We start from the raw sequence: 20,462 nt of genomic DNA, 5'->3' as shown, positions 1-20,462 counted from the left end.
ACAGTCAACTAACCAAACAATCAATCAACCAGCCAACCAACCAACTAACCAACCATCCAATCAACCAACCAACCATCCAATCAACCAGCCAGCCAACCAACCAACCATCCAATCAACCAACTAACCAACCATCCAATTAACCAACCAACCAACTAACCAACCATCCAATCAACCAGCCAGCCAACCAACCAACCATCCAATCAACCAGCTAGCCAACCAACCAACCATCCAATCAACCAGCCAGCCAGCCAACCAACCAACCATCCAGCTAGCCAACCAGCCAACCAACCAATCATCCAATCAACCAGCCAGCCAACCAACCAACCATCCAATCATCCAATCAACCAGACAGCCTACCAGCCAACCAACCAACCGTCCAATCAACCAGCCAGCCATCCAATCAACCGACCAACCACTCAAACAGGTATTTTCCATTTCAATTTTTGGTTCTACGGCGAGTGGAAGGAGGTGATAATAGATGATCGTCTACCCACTAGCCGCGGGAAAAAGTTAGTTTTTTGCAGCAGTAGAGAGCATCCGGATGAATTCTGGTCGGCCCTCTTAGAAAAAGCCTACGCAAAGTTTTTGCTCTTTATTGTTATATTTTTTTAATTATTCCTCTGTGGTTTGATGTATTTATTTCATTTTTTACTTTAAGTTTTATATATTCATATTAATCAATAATTATATTTTATAATTATATTAATAAATATCACATATGTTATATTTTTCTAATTATTCTTCTGTGGTTTGATAACATTATTTCATTTTGTACTTTAAGTTTTTTATATTCACATCAATAATCAACCAATCAAATGGGTAAATTAAAAAAAACTCTTCAACAGACTTGCGGGGTCATACGAGGCCCTGGACGGTGGGTGGATTGAGGACGCCCTGGTGGATTTCACAGGGGGCATAAGCCAAAGAATAAGTTTAAGGGACACCAAACGTCTGCCGAGAAATTTCTTCAACGTTTTACTACAAAACAACATGATGAACTCTCTCATGGGGACATGTATTTATGTATGTTGGGTTTTTTTGTGGGGGTTTTTGAGGGACAGCCCCATTTTTTAGGGGGCGAATCATTTTTAGACATATTTTAGAGATACTTATTTTCTTCTATAAATTTTTGATAAAATTTGATCATAATTTTATATTGGCTACCTACCTTTATATGTGCGCTACATTATTTGTAAGGGCCTTTTTGGGTGAGTTAAGGGGTAAAATGTATAAAAGCACTAACATATATAATAATAAATTAGTGAAATATTTATTCATTTGGTAATTTTAATTTAAAATTTTTAAAAAAGGCGACTCGACTGACAATGGAAAAAGAGTTGGATAATGGCTTGTTTGTTGGACACGCGTATAGCATCACCGAAGTTCTTCAGGTGAGATTCATGTTGTTGATTTGCATCTTTTCAATTTGGTTCGTTACCGCGGATTTGTGGCTTTTTAATTTAGCTAGATGTTGTCAATTTGTAGACTTTTCAAATTAGTTTGATGTTCTTTATTCGTAGTTTATCATAAGTGATTTGTTAATGGGTAGATAGATTGTGTGAATGAATAGATTGTGTGAATGAATGATTGGTGATGAATGAATGAATGACTGGTGAATTGATTGTCTGACTGTTTGATTTTTCGATTTTTCAATAAATTGCATAATTGATTGATTAATGAGTATTTGATTGACTGATGGATAAAATAAATGAACGAATAAAAGTTTGAAAGTAGCGGAAGTACATTCCAACTGCTAAGGTTGAGAAATCCGTGGGGAAGGTTGGAGTGGAGAGGGAAGTGGAGCGATAAGTAAGTCATGATGATGATGATGACGACGACGACGATGATGATGATGACGATGATTTAATGATAGATCGAAAGAATGGATGAATTTGAACGACAGAAAGAGAAGTGAAATTGGATTAATCATTGAAGAAGATGGTGAATTCTGGTCTGGATCAACATTTTTTATTTATTCATTTAATTATTCATTCATTTGTTCATTCATTGACTCATTGATTCATCCATCCATTCATCCATCCATTCATCCATCCATCCAGGATTTCATTCGAAGACGTAATGAGGAATTTTGACGTGTTGCAGATTTGTCACTTGCCTCCATCTTGTGAAATTTTGAAGGTATAAACGAATGAACGAGTGAATGAATGAATGAGTGGATGAATGAATGAATTAATTAATTAATTAATAAATTATTGGATAATGAATGAACAAACTAACGGATGGATTGTTGAGTAGATAAACAAACGAACAAACAAATAAGTCAGTCAGTCATTTAGTTAATCAACCAACCAACCAACTTACCAACCAATTAACCATCCAACCAACTAACCAACCAACTAACCAGCCAACCAATCAATCAACCAACCGACCAGGATAAAAAGCCCTGGATAGGGATACGGTACAACGGCACCTGGACGCGAGGGGTAAATTCCGGAGGCAGTGACTACTTCAGAAAACACGGTACCCTCCTTCACAACAACAACAACAACATCAACATCAACCACAACAGCAGCAACAACAACAACAACAACAACACCAACAACATCAACAACAACAACAACAGCAACGACAAACCCACACCACGCAGGCTCCTACTGGACGAACTCGCAGTACTCAATACAACTGGCAAACAACGACGACGTTGACAATTTGATGAATTTGGCCTGGAAGGCGAAGGGCAACACTCCTGACGAGAATAGCAACAAGTGTTGCATCATCATCTCACTGATGCAGAAGCATTCAAAAATGGCGCGAACTCAGCTTAGAGTCCAGTATACTGAAATACCTCTCTTATTTGATCTCTACAAGGTGGTGTTAGTCTGCTGGTTACCTGCGAATTGTTACTGATGATGATGATGATGACGACGATGACGATGTTTTTGTTGTTGTCTGGTGGTGGTGGTGGTAATGATGATGTTTGGTGGTGATGATGATGATGATGTTTGGTGGTGATGATGATGAGGATGTTTGGTGGTGATGATGAGGATGTTTGACGGTAAAGAGGATGATGTTTGGTGGTGATGATGATGATGATGTTTGGTGTTGATGATGATGATGATGTTTGCTGATGATGATAATGTTTGATGGTGATGATGATGATGTTTGGTGGTGATGATGGTGATGTTGTTTGGTGGTGAGGATGTTGTTGCTTGGTGTGATGATGATGTTATTATTATTGTTATTATTATTAATAATGTCAAGGTCAACGATGACGCTCCTGACGTCCAGGTGTACGATAGCGGTCATCTGACCTTCCTCGTTAGGACAGGTAACGAACGAACGAATGAATGAATGAATGAATGAATGAATGAATGAATGAATGAATGAATGGTTGAATAAATAATTGTTCAATTATCTTTCACACAGGAAGCGATAATGAATACTTCCGCGAAGTTTCAAATAACTTCTTCTTAGATCCAGGTTTTGCACTACTCTCATTCACTCTACCATTTTGTAAATTTCTTCATCCCTCATTCATCCATCCTTCCATCCATCTATCCATCATTCCATCAATTCATCCATCCATTCATTTGCCTATCCATTAGGGTGGTTCAAAAAAAATTTTTTTTTAATATTTAAGTGCACACCCCTTATAATTTTTCCTTAGCTGAAAGTTAGCATGTGTGCAAAATTTCATTCAATTCTGACAATATTTAGAGGTTGCTCAATGACATTCAGTTTTTCACCATATTTAGCATATAAGCGAATATTGGTCAGTGCTACAATTTTGTGTTTAATGTTTATTTTGCAGTAAAATGAACAACATTCTTGTGAAAATCATGTAAGATTTAACAGTTCTACAAATTTATACTCAAATTAACAAAATATTCAACACTAAATAAACAGTTCTCACAAGGTAAAGGCAACTTGATTATGCCAAACGAAAGTTCAGTACTGTTAATCTTTGATTGAGAAACTGAAATTAACTTGAGGCAATTAATGTACTCAGTTTATGTTTTTCTGTTAATCACTCATAGTATGTCAGACTCAAAACATAGCAGCAGCTGCTTGAGCACTGGCTAATGTGCGCTTAGAGGAGTCCGGAATACGTGTTCGATTGTCCTCCACCACCTGTATCAGTTTTTGCAGGTCTGTTTCATTTTTGGTTATAGACTGGTTAAAATTTGTCATGAGTGCCACAGTGCGTTCTGCAGTGTCATTAACGACCTTAAGTGACTTCACAACATTTGCTACTTTTTGAAATAAAAGAAGATCATTCCATGAGTCTGGTTCAGTTTCACGCAAGATAGCAACATCCATTCCAAGTAATAACAATGCAGCACGAGATGTACCTGATACCAGATCATGCAGTGGTTTGCTTTTCACCTGTTCCAGTTCAGTTGCAGGATATTTGACACCTCGCACACTCCAGTCAGAATCTACTGCAGTCATTGCTTCCACAATCAACTGCTTCTCAGCATTTGCAACCTTATTTGAGAACAATGACAGCCAAAACATTTCTGTACCGAGATACCACGGATGATTCTTCAACTTTTTTGTGGCAGCACTTGCTACATTCTTGTTGATTTCAGAATATTGTTCAATTCTGCTCAGAAGTTGCAGGTCATTGACTGGTGCATCACTGGGTATTGGGCACAACATCCATGCTGGCACATATATATGGGTTGCAAATAGGCAGAATTCAGTTAAACTTTTTGTTTCAGTTGCTGTTAGCTTGAATTCATTGCGGAACAAATACATTTTGAGACAGTAGATCACTTTGGCCATCCATCTGGCCATGTGATATGCTCCAGGAACACGGAAATGGTACTTGCCATCAGTCTGCATTGGATAACCCAGCACTAAGAGACAGAGGGGGTTTCTGTCACGATCCTGAAATTGTTGACGAATACTGCTGTCAATGGTTGATCGATGTTGCTGTCGTTTACGATGAACTGTGGAACGTGACAGAGATGTATCCCTGATGTCTTGCCCACTAGCTTGTGCAATGGCTGCTGCTAATACTGTGAACTTTCTATCTGACTGGTTTATTCTATCCAGTGCTGAAGCAACATCTGGCGACAACAACATATCCTGCAGAGTTCGTGTTTTTTTGCTGGCACTGCTTGACAGACTGTCTTCTACTTCACTGATCTGCTTTTTGTAGTACACTGGAATTTCAATTTCATAGTTGTCCTCTGTGTCCTGCTGTTCACTATCACTGTCATCAGAACTAGATAAATGTAGTGAGGTACTTTCTGTCATCCGCTCCTGCTCTCGCTCTTTTCTCTCTTCTTCTTTGCATTTACGTTGTTCTGTGCGCTCTTCTTTCTTGGTCAGGTCTTTATCAATGCCACTCATTTGCATTCGTCGACTGCCCCTCTGGTCTTGAAGAAATTCTATATCTTCCTGAATTCAGATGAGCTGCATGGCGTGTTGGTGAGCAATATCAAACAGCATGTGCTCCTTTTCTTCAAATTCCTTCTCTCGTGCTCGTTGTGCTTCACTTTGTCTGTTTTTGTTCTTTTTTATTAGCTTGTAGTCATCAACTACAGACTTTACTTTTTCTACAACATGAGTATGGTAGGTTGTTGGTATTCTAGCCTTGTTCCACATGTCCATGACCTTATCTGACGACAGTTTTGCACTTTCAGGCACAGTTTTCTTTTCTACTTGATGATAATAAAAAAACATTCTCAGGACATCACCTGTTGTAGGCAATACATTTACTGGAAGTTCACTTTGTAACTGTCCAATCAGCCATATGTTAGTCATGCTGCGTGTTGTAAGAGCACCACAGTTTGAATTAGAAGCCATTTTATACGTAGTTAAATATGTACAGTACCGGTATTTCAAAATCACCTCAAATTACTAGTAAATCGACACAGTTAAATTATGCAGATATTTATCCTATTTTACTTTTTGCTGACAACAAATATGGTGATCATAGAATATTTAATAATAATAATGCATTTTAAAATATCTAATATCTATGTTTTGAATTAAGTAAGTAACCAACTTTTGATACTTTTCCAGTTATATTTGTATTTGGTTTCGAAATAATGAATTATCACATTTTTATATAATTTGGAGATGCATGAGCAACCTCTAAATTTAATTTGATTTGTCTTATTTTTGGTTTGTAAGTTTTTAGGACCCAATGGAAACTTTTCAGAGGGTGTGCACTCAAATCAGACAAAAAATTTTTTTCCCCATTCAAATGTGAACCACCCTACTTTCCATCCATCCTTTCATTCATCCATTCAGGTCGTTACGTCATCATCCCATGCACCACGTCACAGAATGTACAAGCGGAATATCTTCTTAGAATCTACACGGACTCCGTGGCCGAAGGAAGGTGAGATGTGGATGAAGAGAAAGAGATGGTGAGAGAGACAGAAAGAGATGGAGATAGTGACTTACAGACAAAGAGAGAGAAAGAGAAAAAGAGAGGTTAAGAGTAAGAAAAAAATTGGCGAGAGAGAGGAAAGATAACGAGGCTGAAGAAAGAGGAAGGGAGGGGAAAAGATAGAGTTCTGAGTTTTCAAATTGAATTTATTCTTTCTCTCATTCTCTCATTCCACATTCCACCATTCCTCTCTTCTTTTCTTCCTCTCTTCGTTTATTTTTCATTCATTCATTCATTCATTTCATTCATTCGTTCATTCATTCACCTGTCAATTATATATTTCCAACCTAATAATCCAGAGAGCTGGACATAAGGACAGAAAAAATAATGGTTTGAAACTAACATGCTTAACATTCGTCACCACCATCGTCATCATCGTCATCGTCATTATCATCATCATCATTATTGTCATCATCGTCATCATTGTCATCATTACCATCATCCTCGTCGTCATCGTCACCTTTCTTAGGAGACAAAGGCCCCAAGAGATAGGTTGAAATTGTTATTCGATAAATACGCTGGTAATGATGGTGTTATTGATGCGAGAGAGTTACAACTCATGTTCAACGATGCTTTTAATGATGGTAGTTATGTGTGTGTGTATGTATGTATGTTTGTATGTTTGTATGTATGATGTATGTATGTTTGTTTGTTTGTTTGTATTATTATTATTATTATTATTATTATTATTATTATTATTCAAAAATTTGTATAGCGCTAATTACAAACAAAAGCACTGTCTAAAAAAAAAACCTTTGAATTGCTACGATAAACCAAATCTTAAAATCTTATAATGAAAACAAAAATGATTTCAATAATTTCTTGAACAATTTTTCTGTCAGTTCGGGCTGTCTTAGATGACTTGGTAGACTATTCCAAACGGCTGATCCACATACTGAAAAACTTCTCTCAGCCATTTTCAAGTTGGTTTGGGGCACACATAACAAGTTGTTATCATCAGACCTTAAGCAGACATTTTTAAAAGACAGTTGTTTCGGTGCATGCATTTCTTTCAAATAAACTGGCGCTATTCCCTTTATACATTTGAACATGATTGTTGATATTTTGAACAAAATTCTTTTTTTGACCATCAACCAGTGCAGTTCTCTGAATATCGGGGTGACATGGTCAAACTTTTTCGCACCAACCACGATCTTAGCTGCCCGATTCTGAATTGACTGAAGCACAGATAACGATTTTTCTGGCAAACCATAAAATAGGCTGTTGCAGTAATCCAGTCTAGAATGAATAAACGAATGCACTAAACTTTGAATAACATCTTTGGTTAAGCTTTTCCGGATTATTTTTAATTTTCGCAGTTGTAGGGTTGCAGTACCAGATAAAAACTTGATATGTTCAGTCATTGCCAGTCTAGAATCAAAAATGACACCCAAGTTTGTAGCTTTGGGAATGAAGTTTATATTTGAGCCCTCAATGATAACTGAATTAATTTTAATTCTAGACAGCTGTTGCCAAGTTCCAACCAGAAGAATTTGCGTCTTACTTTGATTGAGTTTAAGACCATTATTTGCCATCCATTTCTCGATCTCGACCAAACATTTAACAAAACGATCAACTGCAAGATGAAAGTTGCTATAGGATTCTGTGGCGTGTAGCTGAATATCATCTGCAAATGCATGACACTCCAAACCATGTAATCCGATCGCCTCAATAATTTCAGAGGTGTAAAGAATAAACAAGATCGGTCCGAGAACCGAGCCCTGTGGAACACCAAATCTTATCGTTTGAACCGAAGAGGTCTTATTCTTGTAGATTACCTGTTGAGTTCTGTTTGTTAAGTACGACCGAAACCATTGTTCGACAGAGCCAGTTATTCCAAATCTATGATTAAGACGTTTCAGAAGAATGCAATGGTCAACACAGTCAAATGCCGAACTCATATCTAAGAATCCAAGAAGAGATGGTTTACTGTTGTTTATATTTTCATGCAACTTAGATAACACATGCAACAAAGCAGTTTCGGTAGAATGATGTCTTCTATAGCCTGACTGATATACCGGTAACAAATTGTTTTTATCTAAGTGTTTCATAAGCTCCTTAGAAACTAATCTTTCAATTAATTTTAACAAGAAAGACAGATTTGAAACCGGTCTATAATTATTAACGATCAGAATTGTCTAATTTTTCCTTTTTCAAAAGAAGAGAAATTGTAGCATGCTTTAACATAGCCGGAAACTCACCAGAACGTAAACATAAGTTTATAAGATCAGTCAAATATTTTATATATATGTATATTTATATATATCGTATGTATGCATGTATATTAGTTTGTATGTACGTATGTATGTATGTATCTATTTATGTATGTATGTTTGTATGTATGTATGTTTGTTTGTATGTATGTATGCATGTTTGTATATACAGTTTACTATGTTTGTATGTATGTGTGTGTGTGCGTATACAAATATTATTGTTCTATCATATTAGAGTTAGGTTCGACGAACGGGTTCGACCTAGAAACGTGTCGAACGTTGATGGCGGTTGCTGATGTAAGTAGGTCAAGTAATGATGATGATAATTATAATAATAATTATAATAATAATAATAACAATCATCATCAATCAGTTATCTAATCTGGCGCTATTTAACAATCAGTAACAATCAATCAATCAATCAATCAACCTACCTATCTATCCATCCATCCATCCATCTATCAACCATAGAAAAATAAAACGGGCACCCTAGACATGACAGAAATGCTACATCTATGGTCGGAAATTTGCATATGGCGGGAACTTTTTCACCAATTTGACAAGGACCGAAGCGGTCATGTCGACGTCACGGAACTGAAAACTATGTTTAAATCATTGAGTTGGTTTGTTGTGTGTGTGTGTTTGTGTGTCTGTGTGTGTGTGTCTGTGTACGTAAGTATTGGCCATTTGACAAACATCTATACCTGGCGCTATCTAAATAGAATTGAACATCCTTATTGTTGTTAATATTGTTGATGAAGAAACACGCACACACACACACACACACACACACACACACACACACACACACACACACACACACACACACAGAAACACTCACACATACAAACACACACACAAACACACACACAGATTTCAACATAAGCAATGCCGTTTTGAGGGCCATAGTTAAGAGGTACGGTGGAAAAAGGTGCAAGCTAACGTTCAACGAATTAGTGACCGTTACTTCCAAAGTCTTAACTATTATTGGTGAGTAGTAGTAGCAGCAGCATTAGTAGTAGCGGCAGCAGCAGTAGTAGTAGCAGCAGCAGCAGTAGTTGTAGCAGTAGTGGTAGTAATGATGATGATTATGATGATAATGATGATGATGATGATAACGATCTCCAGATATTTTTCCATCACTAAGTACGGACGGACTTGATGGGAAGGCCTCTTTCACATTAGATGCCGTGTGTATTCATTTGTTTTCATTCACTCACTCCGTTCATTCCTTCATTCATTCATTCATTCATTCATTCACCCATCCATTCATTCGTTCATTCATTCATTCATTCATTCATTCATTTATTCATTCATTCATTCACTCATCCATTCATTTATCCATCCATATGTTCTGAAGTGAATTTGCCACCGAATTTGAAGTGAATATGAATTATTATATTTATTTATTAATAATAAATAATAATAAATAATAATAATAAAAAATAATAAAAAATAATTTTCTCCACACGTAAATTGCAGCTCCTTCAGCTATCCATGCATTTATGAGAAGACGACGAAATGATGACATTCTTCTTCTTATTATTATTGTTATTATTATTATTACTGTTGTTATTATTATTATTGATGTTGTTGTTGTTGATATTATTGTTGTCGTTGTTGTTTTTATTGTTATGATTATTATTACCCCATGTCTTCTTGCCATTTTATATATTCAATTATTTTTATCGTGAAGAGAGAGAGAGGGAGAGAGAGAAGACATACATATATACATACATACGTACATACATGCATACATACGTACGTACATACATACATACATACATACATACATACATACATACATACATACATACATACATACATACATACATACATACATACGACAAATCAAAGTGTTAATCCATTTGTTACTTGATGTGTGACGGTTCAGTGTCACTCATCATGTTTTGGTTTTAACATACATACATACATATACATACATACATACACACATACATACATACATACACATTTACATACATACATACATATATACATACATACATACATACACATTTACATACATACATACATAAGTACTTGATGTTTGTCTGTTTAGTGTCATTCATCATGTTTTAGTTTTAACATAAGTCGATTGATCAATCAATCGATAGATCAATCAATCGATCGATCGATCAATCATTCAATTAACCAATTAATCGCCTCTTTAATTCGTTCATTTATTATTATTAATTATTATTTTTCAATCATTGTATTAAAAAAAACTTGCATACGAATGCCAAAAGTGAATTTTAATAATGAAAAAACGAAATATAACGAAAAAATATGAAATAATTATTCAAGTTGAGGGGTTAAAGTCACATCTAGTATATATATATATATATATATATATATATATATATATATATATATATATATATAATGTATATGTAATATTAATATGGTGTAAATATAGAAATTAAATTATGATTAGTACATATATTTGTACGTAAAATTAAATAAATTTCTAAAATGTGGGTCTATGTATGTAGTGAGTATTAAAAAGTATTCTTTTTCAATCAGTCAATTAATCAATTAATCAGTCAATCAATCAGCTAATCTGTAAATCAATTGATCAATCATTATACCAATCAATTAATCAGTCAGTCAACCAACTAACCAATCAATCGACCCGATCAATCAAATTACAGTTCCTTCATTTCGTCGTTAAATAATATTTATTAAAAAACCAACTAAAACAACGAACTACCATTAGAATTTAACGTTTTAAAAAATATATAAATAATTAAACCAACCAATCAGCCACTCAATTCGTCAAACAATCAATTAACGTGTCAATAAACCAATCAATTAATCAATCAACTTGTCAACTCATCAGTTCAATCGATAAGTACTCCACCGAATCAATCGAACTCATTGTCAAACCCATTCGATCTGATACTATCATTCTTCCCTAATTCAGAAATTCTGTTTGCGGCAAATCCTTCAATGGCACCTGTCCTCTTAAACTGATTCAACTCCATCATGGAGTCAAAGAGGTGGATTTTAAATGGACTACCGGGAACATGTTGGCCGGACCATTTGATGTCCAGAATGTATAATCCCACTTCCGTTGGGTTGTATCTGGAGTGTTGGTGTTGTTGGTTTTATACTTTTGTGTTGTGCGTGCGTTTGTATGTGTGTGTGTGTGTGTGTGTGTGTGTGTGGACGTGTGTGTTGTTATTATTATTAACCTGCAGTGAATAGTTCTGTTGTTCATGGGATCTCTCCTCATCTCAATTCTAAACGTGTCTGTAAAAAAAACGAATAATTATAATAATTATCAAAATAATTATTAATATGTTATTATTATTATTAATATCATTTCTATTATTATAGTTATAATGGGAACATCTTTTATTTTTCACCATAAAAAACATACAATGATAAAATATATATATATATATATATATAAGTTAATGTTAATTAAATAATGCGCAATGATAAAATTTGTAAAAATTGTATAAAATAATATATTAAAGGTTAATAAGAATAATTATTATTATCATCTCACCCTTTCTTCCTCGCATTCTGACGGTCAGCTGTCCAGGGCCAGCCCCCTTCGTCTCCACCGTGAAGGAGTTGTCGAACGTGGCCAGGACGCCATCTTGGACGCCCTTTCCGGTTACGACAACTTTGGAGGGGTCGATTGGGCCGGCTATACGAATTGTCGCCGGACAGTCTAGTGATTCGGGTTTTAGAGGTTATTAATATTTTTTAAGAGCAAGAAAGGGAAAAAGAAAGAGAGAAAGAGAGAGAGAGAGAGAGAGAGAGAGAGAGAGAGAGAGAGGATAGCTGGAAGAGAAAGAAAAAGATACACACACACACGTACTTGGAATCATGACTCCGGCATACAGGAAGTGCAAGAGGTGTGGCCCTGGCTCCTCTGGGGTGAATGAAACATTGAAAAGGCCCTCTGCCACCTCCTCCACCTTGCACTGAGTGAACTTGTTGGGCCCTTTGCATGTTGCTTTCAATTCGTCTGTAAGTGAGAAAGTGATGAGAAAGTGAAAGGAGAGAGTAAGGAGGGGAAGAGAGAGATTGAGAAAATAGTGTAAAAAAAATTTAAACAAAACACACGAAAGGTTCTCTACCTTTTCCTGCGTTCTTTGCATCAACCATGACGTTGATTGGCTGGCCGACTATGCCGCCATTTGTGAATACATCTCCGGAAAATGTGACCTTGCTAGGGTCAACCGATGACATCACGGCGACCTTGAAAGGAGAGCCCGGTATTGGCTGATCAGACCACGTGACATTCAGCAGGTAGGCCCCTAATTTTAAGTTTGTTCGTATGCGAGGTTAAAAAAGGTTCGATTGACAGAATGATAATAATTCAGAAACGACAGATGAATTACAGTGAATGAATTATAATGAAAGAATGAATGAGTTATGAAGACGAGCAACCTTGAACTTTGGGAATGTACGAGCAGACGTATCTCTTCTCTCCAATGTCAGTGCTGTGAACGTCAACTGCGTTCGTGATGCCCACCAACTGAGCTTTCAAGAAACCTTTGAACAATAAATTCATTTTTTTTATTTCTTCATAATTTGTTCATAATTATTGATAATTGAACAAACTGATTAATTGATTGATTGAAATTAAGAGTACTAAATTAACGAATGCAAAATCGGAAGAAAGCACTGCTAACATGGTCTAATTGATTGATTGAATGCAGTGCATCTACATTAAAAAGGACAAGGAACGTTAAAAAATTTATGAAAACAAATGAAAAACAGCAAAATAAGAACAACGGAAAACGACAAACAAACGAACAAACAAACGAACGAACGAACCATGTCCAGCATTGGAACAATCCACCATGAACTCAGCAGCCTTCCCGCAATAAGCTTGCGTCAGACCGCCGCCCAATGCAATGGCATTCTGGGCTATGCACGGCTTAATCCTCTCGCGAGGTGGCAGGGGAGCTGAATCTTCGGGCTCGTCCACAATGGACATGAATTCCGTGTAGGTGGTGGCAACGGATTCTGGGGTGGTCCTCTGAACAGTTTTCGCGATCGTCTGCTTCTTCTTTTTGTAGTAGATATCTGCGTTGGTTGCCTTGACAGGTGGATGTACACTTATTTTGAACGGGCAACCTTTAACTTGAAGGCCGTTGGTTATCAAGGTCAGCGAGTAGGTTCCTGGGTTGAGTTGAATCAGTGATTGCAGTTAGTGGATTGAGTTTTATCGAAGTAACAATGGTTAGAGAAATATATCTGGCGAAATGAAATAAATAACTAGTGGGGCAAAAAACTAAGTAAGAATTAATTAAAGAAATGAAGAGTTGAAATGCGACCTACCAGGCTTGCTGACCAAATACGAGCCCTTCCATCTGCCGTCACAAACCTCGTGGAACCTGACAGCCACTTCTTCGTCGACACCATGCATGTGGGCTATCGGTTCGTCTGATCAAGTCGTCAGTTCATTGGTTAGTTGATTTGAATAATTAGTTGATTTATAACTTATTATTAAAAAATATTTAAAAATCAATCGAAAAACCTCTCGATCCATCGACAACAAACTCGGCCAGATCGTTCAATTGGGCCCCCATCAGACCGGGACCACTGGCGACAGCTGAGCTGAATGTCGTCGGCTTCATGGCTATGCTCTCGTTATCCTCATCATCAGAGTCGCCGTGATCAGTCTTTGGTGGTTTCGCGAAAACTTTCCCGGCATGCATGGGTACAACGATGGGCGTGTTGACGATTTGAGCTGGAACTATCAGTGGAGGAAGTTGGTGGATGTTGGGGTTCTTGGAGTCAGGCTGAATGACCACTTTGAAGGGAGAGCCAGGAATCTGAACGCCCTTGATAGAGAGGCTCAACATGTAGATGCCTGGTTGTGCAGTTGTTCACTTCAATGGTCAGTAGTCAGTGATTGGGTGAATTAAGCAACCAAACAGCCAAACAACGGTCAATCAATCAACAACCAGCCAGCCAATCAGCCAGCCAACCAACCAACCTGGTTTCTGGGCCACATAGGAACATTTGTACCTGCAGTCATCGACACGGAAGCACCTGACGAACACCTCACAGTCACATCCATGCATTTGAATCTCGGGGACATCTGTATTTTAAAAAATTCAACCAATCAAAAAAAAATCAAAAACTCAAATTTTAAACTTTTGACCAGTCAAAATCATGTAAAACTTAAATTTTAAAATCTCAGCTATTGACAACCAACCAGGGCAGGAGTCAATAACGAATTCCGTCATCTGATTGGCCTGGCCAAGGTACAAGCCCTGCCCCATGGCGACGGGCTGCTGACGAACAATTACTTGAGGTTGTTGTTGTTGTAGAATTAGTTGAGGATGTTGGGGCTGCTGAAGGATGAGTGGCGGTTGTTGTACCACACCGATCGGTATCGGTTGCGGGCGTTCTATAAACACCGGTGCACCGTGAACCGTAACTTTGAATGGCGATCCGGGTATTTGGTTTCCATGACAGGTGATGCTCAACAGGTAAACACCTGTGATTGGTAGATTGATAAATAAACGACTGATTGATTGGTGGATTGAATTGATAATTGATTGGTTGGTTGGTTGATTGATAAATGATTGGTTGGTTGCAACACTTGTCATTTGATGACCTGACTTTTCTTACGTTTTGATTCACTAATATTAAACACAATGAACGTATTCAAAGCGTGCGCAAAAAGCGTGCACAATAAAATGTGTACAGTTCTGTACACAAAATACCTACCAGGTGCCTGTGGTACATAGGCGCATTTGTACCTGCCTTCTGCCAGCTTCACGTACTTAACTGGCACCTCGCCATTCACACCGATCATCACTATCTGTGGTTCGGCTAGTAAATATTATTATTGTAATTATTAGCTGGTCAAATTATTATAATTTCTGTTGAATGTCAAAGTTCAAATGTAAAAGTTATTTTTAGATATTATGTTGAAAGAACAAAACATTGAAAAAACTGCAAAAAAAAAAATTGTACTTGGTCCTGCGCCATCTAGCATGAACTCGGCCACAGAATTCATTTCTGCGCATGTCAGGCCGGGACCAATAGCAACAGGCTTGCAGGCGTCCGGACAACTTTTGCCGTCCGAATCGAAACATGGCCGCCCGTCGTCACTACCGACCAAAACTTTGAATGGAGAACCTGGAACTTGGAGGCCCTGGTAGCTTATGCTGAGTAGGTAGACTCCTGATTGGTGGATTGGTGGATTGATTGGTTGGTTGTTTAGTTTAGAGGTCACAAATTTGTCTACAACAAATGAAAACCACAAAATTAAATACCAAAATAGAACATCTTTTTCAACTACAACAACAACAACAACTACTACTACGGTTACTACAACTACTTCTAGAAATACCACTACTACAAAACGAACCAGGACTTGGCGGGATGTATGAGCATTTATAAAGAGATGTTCCATTTCTGGATGTCGTAACGTTAACTTCACCCGAAGCTCCGAAAAGTTTCACAATCGGTTCGGCTGTTTGTATGTTTGTTTGTGTGTATGTTTGTGTGTATGTATGTATGTTTGTTTGTGTGTATGTATATGTGTGTGTGTATGTATGTATGTATGTGTGTGTACGTATGTATGCATGCATGTAGTAGGTATTTAAATATACACTGCGATTCAAAATTATGATGAAAAAAGTAAAGATAATAATAAATAAATAAAACTAATATAGATATTAATTTTTATTATAATAACCACAATGATTAAACGATTTATGATTAATTAATTGATTGAATGAATGATCGATTAATTGATTAACTAATTAATTAATTAATTAATAGGCTAATTGAAAAGTAAACGAAATGTATGTACAAAACATTAGAAACAGAAGCTTTTAAAGACACACTTTTTCACCGAACACACGTACGCACAAAAAAAATCATAATCTCAAAATAATAATAATAGTTAATTAATAATAAAAATTAATTAATTAATAATATTAACTTTAAAATTGTAATAAGAATAATAGGAAATCGATCCGAGTCTAAGAAATCGAACCAGAAGTACACATATTATCGACATAATTAGTAAATCACGACTCATTGTATGTGCAAATATCTAAACTATTTGTAAGATCATAATCACGTATGTACAATAATTTCGGCGGGAAATTTTCTTGGTGGGAAAATATTTGGCGGGAAATTTTTTAGCGGAGGAACTTACGACGCTTATAATAGATTTTTACCGTTCTTTTTGCTATAAATCGTGCCAGAAAGCACCTTCCTTTGTGGACTGTGGTTGGTGGTAGACAATAGAGATGAAGAAGATGTTGTTGATGATGATGATGATGATGGTGCTGATAATGATGTTCTCATTGAGGAAGGTGAAGATAATGATGATGATAATATTGACTGAAGATGACGACAATCGAACTAATGATCAAAGTTGTTAAAATGGAAATAATTGAAACGATTTGAAAGTTTCCTGAATAATAATTGTTAGGTGCATCTTAGCGTAATTTAATATCATTGATGGAATCACCAACAAATGATGTTAATGTGGAAAACTCGTAAACAAAGCACTGCACACTTTCTAATCGTTACAAAATTCCTCGTTTTAAACAGCACTATTCATCTAGCCAAACAATCAACCAATCAATAATTCACCCACTCGATCAATCAACCAACCAATCGATCAATCACCCATTCAGCCAATCAATCAACCAACCGACCGACCGACCAACCCGAAACGGCGCCATCTATGCTAAACTCTGACACCTTGGAAGTGGAACCGCAACTCGTCCCGAGGCCAGACACGACGATCGTCTTTCGCTCAACCTCCGGCGGTTTGACGTCTTCAACGACGATCTTGAACGGCGAGCCAATGACTTGAGAGCCGTTGCAGGCTATGCTCAACAGATACACGCCTGTTGGTTGGAATAAATTATGATGATTAGTTATTGTTTTTGTAATAAATTATGATAATGAATAAAACTGCGATAACGTGAAGTGACGAATTGGAAGATAAATTTAATGATGGTTAATAAGATGAGGCAGAAAGATTGCGGCCACTGCCCCCCTCCCACCACCAGCAGCAGACCAACCAGGTTTTTCAGGGGTGTAGGCGCATTTGAACCGTCCCTCGCCGATTTTCATGGCGTGAACAGGAATGTTGTCGGCCACTCCAGCCAGCAGAACTTGCGGCTCGTCGTCGAAGCATCCGTCGATCAAAAACTCGGCAACTTGATGCAGCGTGGCGTTCGTCAGACCCGGACCGAGCGCAATGGCGCAGACGGGCCTCAAAATTTCAGGATTCAAAATTTCTTTCGTTTCCGGTGAAACAATTACGACAGACGGTGGAGGAACTGGTGGATTTCTTGGCGGGAAAACAGGATCTGGGCAGCGGGCGGGGAAGTTGTCTTGCTCGGAGGTGACCAACACTCTAAACGGAGAGCCGGAGATGTGGTTGTTGTTTGATTTGACTGACAGCTGGTACTCCCCTGGAATGTGCGGCATGTAAGAACAGAGGTACCTCCCGTTCCCCATGTTCAATGATCGTATGAGGACCTCGTTACCGCTTCTACCGACCATTTGCACTTGTAGGTTTTCAGCTTTTTGATGATAAAAAAAATTTATTTATTTTTCAAGTTATGTGTTTGAAAATATTGCATGGTGCAAACGTCTGTATGCACGATAAATGAAATGAAAGACTGTTGTACATGTACAACACTATTTTACACAACAACGTTACACAACAACGACCAACCAGCTCCAGCTCCATCAATGATAAATTCAGAAATCTTATCGAGACAGCCTTGAGACAGACCAGGCCCTATAGCCACGCAGGTTCTCGACGGGTGAAATTCTTCAACTGTGGGGGGTACGACAACTTTGAAGGGCGATCCTGGAAGTTGGAAGCCACAGCAGGAGATAGACAGGAGGTAAAGTCCAGGTGCGGTTGGTGTGTAGCTGCATTTGTATCTATCTTCGCCGATTATTGAACTTTGAACTGCGAGGTCACCTGTCAGTCCGATCATCTTTATTTCTGGACTGTCTGCTCGGTTGTTTCAGTTTAATTTATTACTTTTTTAATTTGGGTAGATTTTATTGATTTGGAGTAATTTTATTTTAGTGGCCACGCAAAATCGCCGCACGACAACCAGCCACACGACGACCACACGACAACCAGCCACACGTAATTACAACCACACAAACGAGACGCCAACTAACCACAAGCTCCATCAATGAGGAACTCGGCTGTCTTTCCGACATTTGCGTCAGACAGACCAGGTCCAATAGCAACAGCTGTTTTGACGGGGCAGGGTTGGAGAGGCGGCTCATCACAACCGACCGTGACCTTGAAGGGTGACCCGATGATTTGGCAGTCACCGCACGATACGGTCATTAGATAGACCCCTGTTTTTGTTTCGACATTATTTTCACTTTTTTTTAACTTCAAATTTTTTATCAACGACGGATAAGCACTTTGTCATACTATATTTCAACATTTAAACACGTCTTAAACTTTTAACTTCTTACGTATACAAATATGCATGCAAACAAACATACATACAAATAAACAAATAAAAAAACACAAACAAACAAACAAATAAACAAACAAACAAATACCGCATGCGTGGGGTATGTAGGTACATTTGTATGTACCCTCGTCCACTTTCTGGCATTGTACGATGACGTCACCGGCCGTTCCCGCCATTGTCACCACCGGTTCTTTGCCTATTTGCATGTACGTGTGTGTATGTGTACGTGTGTGTATGTGTACGTGTGCGTGCGTAAGTATGTGTGAATTATTGTTATTATTAATTGAAAAACTCGCACGGCGCCCGTCATGACGTTGAAATTGTTATCTGAAGTACACGCACACGTACAATTAGAATACAAAATTAAACGAGATAAAAATGAAAAAAGCAAGATGAAACTAACAATTAAAGACTCCCTCCATCATAAACTCCGCCCTCTGCCCAACCTGTGCCACACTCAGACCCTGACCCGTGGCAAAAGGTTTCTGGAGTAGCAGAACCTCCGGGCCATTTTCAGCCACGTTGACTTTAAAGGGAGATCCAGGGATTTGGGAGCCACAGACGCTTATTATCAAGATGTGGACGCCTGTCCTCGTCAGTAGGTGTTATTGTCATTGTCATTATATTATTCTCCTCATCATATTAGTACTTTAACAGTTATAAGCAACATCCATCATCATCACGAACATCATAATCAATACCATAATCACTATCAACATCACCATCATCAACACCATCATCATCAGCACTATCATCATCATCAGCAGTACCTGACGCCTGCGGGATATAGGAGCATTTGAACCTGCCATCCGCGATCTTGACGCACTGAACAGGGACGTCCATGGCCGACCCGTACATTTGCACCATCGGCGTGACTGCCATGATGATGATGATTGTGATGGTGATTGTGATGATGATGATGATGGTGGTGGTGATTGTGATGACGATGCTGAAAAAAATTGTGATAGATAGGGTTAAAATGGCAAATACATCGACAACAAAACTCTCTACAAATAACCGCCCAAACAACACCCGTCTCAAAACCCCCACTTACAATCTTGACATCCATCAATGAGGAATTCTGCAAGCCCATTAACTTGCGCCCCCGAAAGGCCAGGCCCTATGGCGACGACCTTGCTTGCGTCCCCGATGCCTGCAACTGCCACGTTCTGGCCCATGCATTCGAATTTGAATGGGGACCCGGGAATGTGTTTGCCGTTGAAAGCCACACTCAGTGTGTGTGTTCCTACGAGTGGGTATGTGTGTTTGTGTGGATGTGTTTGTGTGTGTGTGGATGTGTGTGTGTGTGTGGATGTGTGTGAATGTGTTTATGTGTGTGTGTTCCTACGCCTGTGTTTGGATGTGTTTGTGTGTGGATGTGTTTGTGTGTGTGTGTGGATGTGTGTGTGG

The 20,462-nt window shown here is 38.0% G+C and overlaps 3 protein-coding genes across 3 annotated transcripts in view; 1 reads left to right on the top strand and 2 right to left on the bottom strand.

The window, feature by feature from the left end:
* Positions 1–2,868, top strand: part of HELRODRAFT_66381 (hypothetical protein) — a gene marked incomplete at both ends in the record, with an annotated part of 3,389 nt that extends 521 nt beyond the window's left edge. The window contains 9 exons of the mRNA XM_009021793.1: positions 361–581; positions 846–1,032; positions 1,311–1,402; positions 1,735–1,809; positions 1,874–1,951; positions 2,061–2,139; positions 2,394–2,481; positions 2,609–2,661; positions 2,716–2,868. Coding sequence (XP_009020041.1) covers positions 361–581; positions 846–1,032; positions 1,311–1,402; positions 1,735–1,809; positions 1,874–1,951; positions 2,061–2,139; positions 2,394–2,481; positions 2,609–2,661; positions 2,716–2,868 — 1,026 coding nt within the window. The remainder of the gene's footprint in view (positions 1–360; positions 582–845; positions 1,033–1,310; positions 1,403–1,734; positions 1,810–1,873; positions 1,952–2,060; positions 2,140–2,393; positions 2,482–2,608; positions 2,662–2,715) is intronic.
* A 1,140-nt stretch (positions 2,869–4,008) lies between these two features.
* On the bottom strand, positions 4,009–5,778 carry HELRODRAFT_161921 (hypothetical protein; the record flags this gene model as incomplete). The annotated part of the gene is made up of 2 exons (XM_009021792.1): positions 4,009–5,370; positions 5,524–5,778. 2 exons carry the CDS (start codon positions 5,776–5,778, stop codon positions 4,009–4,011), a joined length of 1,617 nt encoding a protein of 538 aa, XP_009020040.1.
* A 5,672-nt stretch (positions 5,779–11,450) lies between these two features.
* HELRODRAFT_161920 (hypothetical protein) overlaps positions 11,451–20,462 on the bottom strand; it is a gene marked incomplete at both ends in the record, with an annotated part of 34,130 nt that continues 25,118 nt past the window's right edge. The window contains 21 exons of the mRNA XM_009021791.1: positions 11,451–11,670; positions 11,781–11,838; positions 12,101–12,268; positions 12,419–12,568; positions 12,681–12,860; positions 12,994–13,098; positions 13,384–13,731; positions 13,891–13,995; positions 14,090–14,425; positions 14,576–14,656; positions 14,774–15,058; positions 15,292–15,396; positions 15,541–15,750; positions 16,792–16,804; positions 17,290–17,438; positions 17,616–18,122; positions 18,278–18,565; positions 18,742–18,927; positions 19,456–19,638; positions 19,823–19,927; positions 20,107–20,298. Coding sequence (XP_009020039.1) covers positions 11,451–11,670; positions 11,781–11,838; positions 12,101–12,268; positions 12,419–12,568; positions 12,681–12,860; positions 12,994–13,098; positions 13,384–13,731; positions 13,891–13,995; positions 14,090–14,425; positions 14,576–14,656; positions 14,774–15,058; positions 15,292–15,396; positions 15,541–15,750; positions 16,792–16,804; positions 17,290–17,438; positions 17,616–18,122; positions 18,278–18,565; positions 18,742–18,927; positions 19,456–19,638; positions 19,823–19,927; positions 20,107–20,298 — 3,974 coding nt within the window. The remainder of the gene's footprint in view (positions 11,671–11,780; positions 11,839–12,100; positions 12,269–12,418; positions 12,569–12,680; positions 12,861–12,993; positions 13,099–13,383; positions 13,732–13,890; positions 13,996–14,089; positions 14,426–14,575; positions 14,657–14,773; positions 15,059–15,291; positions 15,397–15,540; positions 15,751–16,791; positions 16,805–17,289; positions 17,439–17,615; positions 18,123–18,277; positions 18,566–18,741; positions 18,928–19,455; positions 19,639–19,822; positions 19,928–20,106; positions 20,299–20,462) is intronic.

The sequence above is a fragment of the Helobdella robusta genome (genome assembly GCF_000326865.2).
Source record: "Helobdella robusta unplaced genomic scaffold HELROscaffold_3, whole genome shotgun sequence".
Classification (NCBI taxonomy): Eukaryota; Metazoa; Annelida; class Clitellata; order Rhynchobdellida; family Glossiphoniidae; genus Helobdella; species Helobdella robusta.
The sequence above is the reverse complement of the archived record's forward strand: the minus strand, read 5'-3'. Positions and strand labels throughout refer to the sequence as shown.